General features: G+C 46.8%; 1 protein-coding gene across 1 annotated transcript in view; it reads left to right on the plus strand.

Moving 5' to 3' along the window:
- Positions 1-68: 68 nt before the first annotated feature.
- Positions 69-6628, plus strand: part of LOC104498757 (signal peptide peptidase-like 2B) — a gene marked incomplete at its 5' end in the record, with an annotated part of 9987 nt that continues 3427 nt past the window's right edge. Inside the window, 9 exons of the mRNA XM_010142174.1 lie at positions 69-251; positions 931-1020; positions 1361-1500; positions 2304-2446; positions 3230-3326; positions 3478-3594; positions 5058-5139; positions 5387-5461; positions 5590-5652. Coding sequence (XP_010140476.1) covers positions 69-251; positions 931-1020; positions 1361-1500; positions 2304-2446; positions 3230-3326; positions 3478-3594; positions 5058-5139; positions 5387-5461; positions 5590-5652 — 990 coding nt within the window. The remainder of the gene's footprint in view (positions 252-930; positions 1021-1360; positions 1501-2303; positions 2447-3229; positions 3327-3477; positions 3595-5057; positions 5140-5386; positions 5462-5589; positions 5653-6628) is intronic.

Raw genomic sequence — 6628 nt, forward strand, 5'->3', positions numbered from 1 at the left:
CTGGTTTCTGCTCTTCTTTTATAATTTTATTTTATATATATGTATTTAACTAATTTTTTTTTTTTCAGTCACTCTTACAGCTGCAGGATCAGACAGCATCTGTCTTGTGTTCTCCTTCCGATGTCCCTGATGGGGGATTTAATAACCAGATCCCCATGGTGATGCGAGGGAATTGCACCTTCTATGAGAAAGTGAGGCTTGCGCAGATCAACGGAGCTCGGGGGCTGCTGATTGTTAGTAGGGAGAGACTGGTGAGTCCCTTTCTGCCTTTCTGCATCGCTGATGCTCCTCTGGTGTTGGAGATAGTCTTGCCTTCGGTGCTCCTAGCTGGTGTTGGATGCTTCTCTTTTAAAATAAACGATGTGTGTGTGTTGTTTATGTACGCTGCCCAGCTGTATGTTGACTAACACCTCTGAAGGAAGGATTAACGAAATGGTCTGGTACTCGTTTCGGTAGGGAGAGCTCCATAGAGCCTGTGTGGCATTCAGGTCGAGGGCTCGCAATTGTGCTGTGTCACGTCCAACACTGGAGTCAAAGGAGGAGGTTGGTTTCTTGACTCACTCTAGTGCCATCACTGAGATCTAGAGCACAGTGAATGTGGAGCTTTAGCTTCAGCTGTGGCGTCACCAGTGTGTGTTTGTTTTGTAAAATTATTGAGTGTTTAATTGAGTGTTACGTATCACTGGCACACATCAGCCATGAAACCATGACCCCGATGTGTAAAAGATGCTGCCTGAAGCTTGGTGGCTGCATTTTGCTGATACTCTTGAATGACTGATGTTCTCCTGGAAACACACATTTTAACTGAGGTTTTGTTGTCACTATGTTTCTTTCTAGAATATTTTCCAAATTAATAGAAACAGAACTTGCACCTTTAACCCTTTTGAAGGCGCGGAAGTGTTTACAGGAATGGCCTGAACTGTCTTTCAGGTTCCTCCTGGGGGTAACAGGAGTCAGTATGAAGAGATTGATATTCCTGTGGCTCTGCTCAGCTACACCGACATGTTAGATATTGGCAAGGTAACCTGGTTTGTATTCTCCTTTAAAGGAGCCACTGCACAACAGTATTTGAAGCCCATCTCAAGAGCTTTGAATCTGTAGAGAGTTGTCCTCTTGAAGGTTGTGTTATTCTTAAAAAAAACCCTTGCAAATCTTTTGGGAGGTTATTTCTCCTCTTCAGCATAAAATCAAAGTGCAGCCTGGTGCTGGAAATCACTATCCCTAACAGCAGAGGTGGCAGATTGCTCTGGAGTGTTTATAACAAAGCTTGATTCTGAGGTTGTTTCATGGAAACTGAATAACTGACCCTTTGCTACGCCCCTTTTTGGAAGTTCTCCGTAACTTGTGGTTTCCTCCGCAGAGTTTCGGCAGCTCGGTGAAAGGGGCGATGTACGCACCGAACGAGCCGGTGCTGGACTATAACATGGTGATTATATTTGTCATGGCCGTGGGGACTGTGGCAATTGGAGGTTACTGGGCAGGAAGCAGAGACGTGAAAAAGTGAGTAACTGGAATTAGTGCCCCAGTTTTCTTGGGTTTTTCCACAGAAAGAAAAGCAAACCGTGGTATGGATCTAGAGACCACGCGGTAGCTCTGCTAGTGAGGTTTGGAGACTGTCTGTAACCAGGATGGGAAAACACTGACCTGGCTTGTGAGAGGCCCTGAGCCTTGTGCTGACTTTGTCACTGCCTGAAATCGCTAGAGTACAATTTGCATGTGGAGTGTTTTAGTACTTGGCCTTGTCCAAAAGCCAAACGCCTGAAAAGCTCAGAAGGAAAACTGGGTCGTAATGGGCCTCCTCTGGGGACTTCTGCAAAGCCTCACCATTCCACGCTCTCAAAACCCGTATGAAGCTCCCAAAGCTGTCCCGTGTCAGCCAGGGTGACGGGACGGCCGACACCGACGGGGGGTGTTAGGAACTGTTTATTGAAATGTGGTTCCTTTTTGCCAGCTGGTGGGGTTGGGGGGGGTTGTCTGTGCCACGCTTATTTCTGATGGTTACCTTATCCCAAAGCTGGGTTGTGGATATTTTTTCTGAAGTCAGCAAATCATTCCGTGGTGGTTTTCAGGGTTCTGTGGAGTTCTCAGTGAAGGAAGGGCAGTGCTCTCTGTAAAGAAACAGCGCTTCCTGCTTTGTTGTGTCATCTGACATTCACGCATCCACGTAAAACATGGAATTCCACTGACTTCAGTGGGAATTGGTGCAGGGGTGGTGTCCCGGCCTGTCTCCAACCCCAGGTAGCTCTCACTGAAGTTCTCACTGCCCATTGGTATGACTGATTGTAGCCATGTTACTTTTTCAGGCGGTACATGAAGCACAAACGTGATGATGGGGCAGAGAAACACGATGATGAAACAGTTGATGTGACTCCAATAATGATCTGTGTGTTTGTAGTGATGTGCTGCTCAATGCTGGTCCTCCTTTATTTCTTCTATGACCACTTAGGTACCCTTACAGTTGTATTTGTATTGATACATCTCAATATCACAAGGCTGCTGCTGTTCAAAGAACGTTTTTACTGTGAAAATAATGATGAAAAGTCTGTCTTCTGCCGTGTTCCTTCATCCCAATATGATATAAAACCCAGCGAGTACATTGCTATGCCTGCTTTTAGTGAGGGTGGGTTAGGTGATAATAGAGCTTTTTTTGAACATTGAAGCCTGTTAAGTGGATAAAGACTGTCTCCCACCTTTTGTTTTTGTCAAAGGTGTTAATTGTTTAATTTGAAGTTAAGTTACAGGATCCAGATCAGTTTTTTTATCTGTATAAAGATAGGTTTCTACTGATCACTTATCAAATTGATTGACAGAGGAGCAGGAGAGCCCAGGGCACTGGAACCACCGTCCTCCTATTTCTGAGGATGTTCCAGAAGCTCCCTTCCACCTGTGTTAACTCGCTTTGCTACCGAGCGATTCTAAGAGTTCCCTCATAGTGCTCCGTGGAACGAGCAGACAAACACTTCTCCATAAATGGCCTTTTAGGCTTATGATTTAATGCCTGTCCTGAGGGGGGGTGATGTGTGGAAGTAGCCCTTGTGTAAAGTTCATCTGAGTGAAGTGAGCTTGAATTAGGTACTTAACATAATTCCAACCAAGAGTCATTTGAAGTCTCTGAATTTAACTTGCCTGATTCAAACTCCAGCCTTTGTGATTGTCTGCTCTTTATTCAGGGGTGTGAAAAAGCACCTCTTACCTCATCCCGCCTGACTGACTACTTTTTCTTGCTCAGTCTACGTTATTATAGGGATATTCTGCCTGGCTGCCTCGATTGGTCTTTACAGTTGTCTGTCTCCCTTTGTAAGAAGATTCCCCTTGGGCAAGTGCAGGTGTGTGGCAACTCCTCCGTTTTTAATAGGCAACATTAATTTTTTATAACGTTACTGTGGGGTTTACAGGGTGGTTTCATGCTTCAGGGTGTTTGTGAAGGAGGAGGGTGACGACACAGACAGCTGTAGCTTTGGTGTGTTTCACTTCCAGAATCCCAGACAACAACTTGCCGTATTTCCACAAGCGTCCCCAGGTCCGGATGTTGCTGCTGGCCGTGTTCTGTATCTCTGTCAGCGTGGTCTGGGGGATCTTCAGGAACGAGGATCAGTAAGTGTGTATTTTAGTGTCCGTGCTGGAAGTTGTAACGTGCTTTATGGTGTAAGTCACCGACGTCCCTCAAAGCCTGCTCTCCTCCAGAATTTAGGAGTCACAGGAAAGAAACAAGAGGCTTGGGCAGAAATTCTCAGTTGTTCCCTATGTCTTTGTCTTGTTGGTTTAAGCTACAGAAAACTGTCTCTTGTTCGGCTGGAGTTGCTCGGAGTCCCACTCTGTATCCTCACCTCTTTGGCTTCAGGCAGCTTTTCAGGAGTGGTGTGGAAAGGTGGACACGAGCTGTCTGACTTAATTCTTCACGGTTTGCGTGTGCATTTGCTCAGAGAAGAGGAGCTGTGAAGATTGTCAGATCTTCAGTTTCTCTCAGCTCTCTCTCATGAGTAAAGAATTCCCTGTCCAGTATTGCTGTGCTGCCTCGTCACATCTTCTCACCCCTTTTGTTAGGGTTTTGTTGGTTTTGTCTGGGATTTTTTTTATCCCTTACCTCACTCCCAGATGCTCCAGTTTCTCCACGTACACGTGAGAGAAGCTTGGTCACTCTCAGGGATTCTGTGTTGGAACTGAAAGGCTGGCTCGTGTTTCTGCTGGTGGTGGCAAAGATGTCTTGCTTGTGCCTCGAATGGCTGGTACTGCCTTTGTGGGGTCCGTGGTCTGTGTGAGGCTGTGGGTCGTTTGCTGACACAACTCACAGATCCGGGAAGTGTCAGCTCTGAACTTTGGAGTGTCAGACTGAGGAGTACAAAGGTGCTGCAGAGCTGTTTCAACCTGGAGTGTTTAGGACTAGGAAATCCATCTTCTGCCTCGAAGCTAGGGTGGACCTGAGCGTCTCCTGCACAAAGCTCCAGCAAGTGCTCAGGTATCGGTCACAACAGCATGACCTGTCCTCTGCTTCTTGACTTCAGGGATCTTAAGGAGAACCTTAGTGGTTCGTATCTCAAATCCTTCTTCCCTCCAATCCTGGAGATCGAGCCTGAGGCAAAGAGCATTGGTGCTTCTAGGCCTGGCGAAACGCAGTCAAACAGCATCACCACAGGCGTCCTTTAGCCCACAGTGGGGTACAGGTACACAGAGGCCAAAGGACCCCAGCACTTCCCGTTTCGGTACCCACTGACCTCCTTTGGCCAGTTCTCAGTCCGCCTGGCTCTCTGCTCGACCAGCCTGTGCTTCGTCGCAGGCATCTCACGGGAGGTGCTCAGTGGAAAGTCTTGCTGAAGGCTAGAGAGGCAATAACCCCCTGCGCTTCCCCTGTCCGACAGACCAGTCACGTCACTGTGGGGGGTTCTCAGGGTGATCAAGCACAACTTTCCACTTGCAGATCTGTGCTGACAGCAATGTTGATTTCAAGCAACTATTTGTAATAAAGTGTTTGGGGGTTTTTTTTGCCCCAAGCAGATCCTCGGTGAGGACAAGGCTTGGCCAAGGCTTTCCTGCAAAACTGTTACTCTCTGTTTCTGTAGGTGGGCCTGGGTTCTGCAAGATGCTTTGGGAATCGCTTTCTGTCTTTACATGCTGAAAACCATTCGCCTGCCTACGTTTAAGGTACGAAAGTTCAAGAGATGTGAAAGGAGGCTGCTTGCCTGTACATGGCTGAGCAGAGGAGCCACTTGGAATGGATTATGTTGGCCAGGGAATTCCCTTCCATTTTTCTGTAGCCTGGAAAAGAGTGATACATCACTGACTGATGTGCACCAGTAAATCTATAACAGCCCTAAATTACTAATTATTAATTCTTCGCTGTGTGCTAATGCCCATGTGTAAATGCCAAGTCTCTTGTCTCTTCCTTCAGGGTTGTACCTTGCTCCTCCTGGTTCTTTTTGTGTATGACGTGTTCTTCGTATTTATCACACCGTTTCTAACCAAGGTAAGTCAGGGGCTTCTCCGGGGTGTGCTGCTTGTAGAGCAAAATGTTTCTGCGTCTGTGTCCTCCTGATTGATCCCCGACCCGTGGAGTGAAGGGGCTGATTTACAGTTTTCCTCTTTTTTCTTTAGACTGGGGAGAGTATAATGGTGGAGGTGGCTGCAGGCCCGTCTGATTCCGCCACGCATGAGAAGGTACTGTGTGTAGTCTGAAAAGGCAGCACCAAATCCTAATACACTTCCAACTTTTCTAAACTTCAAAGACCACAGAGCTGAAATGGAGAAACAGGAATCGGAGACAGGCTGAAACCAGCCATCGGTGGCTGCGAAGGGTGTGAGAGCGGCCAGCGTTGGCGCCGGGCTGTGCAGCACGAGGTGCCTGACTCGGGGCGGGGGAAGAGACAGGCACAATGTGGAACAAAGGCCTAAATCTGTAGGAAAACTGTTTTTGTTCACTTGATGTCTTCATCCTCAGCGCTGAGTGTAGTATTGTCGGGTGGGAAAAGAGGGAAGAAAAGAGTGCTTGCAGCGTGAACCGCGAGTGGGTCGATCCGCGTCATTCCTTTAGCTTCGCACGACCTTGTCTGTTGTACCCCTTTAGTTTCAGTGCTCTGCACAGATTGAATCGCATAAAACAATAATGATAGGATAAGTCGATAAAATTATTCTGGCACTAACAGAAGAGAAGAAAAAGAGAAAAGGAAGTTTCTTTAACGTGCTGTATTACAGAGAGTACAGCAGGGAGCCTTGCCCTGCTGCGCCGCCACGTTGTAAACTGTGTCACAAATAGGAGCACTTGGAGGAAATAGTAATTGGAGTGGTTTTAAAAATGGCTTTTTAAAATTATTCAAGTCTTTAATCAGGACTGCGGCCAGCAGAATGAAATATAACTGGTGATTTTCTTATGCATGGGGCGGTTTTGGGGGTTTGGGTTTTTTTTGTTGTTTTTTGTTTTGTTTTGTTTGGTTTTTTTTTTACATTCCGGCAGTTAAAGCAGAGCCAAGGACTTTGAAGTGAGCGTAGTGTTGTGAGGGGCTGGGCACATGGCTCTTGTCTTGGCTCTTTGTTTTTAGAAAGTGTTTCATCGCTCCTGCCTCAGACACGCTTTGTTAGCTGTCAGTAACAGTCATACAAGGTGTAAAGGTGCCTTCGCTCCAAGTCTGCCGTTCGT

Source organism: Buceros rhinoceros, unplaced genomic scaffold (genome assembly GCF_000710305.1).
Source record: "Buceros rhinoceros silvestris isolate BGI_N320 unplaced genomic scaffold, ASM71030v1 scaffold41698, whole genome shotgun sequence".
In the NCBI taxonomy this organism is placed as follows: domain Eukaryota; kingdom Metazoa; phylum Chordata; class Aves; order Bucerotiformes; family Bucerotidae; genus Buceros; species Buceros rhinoceros.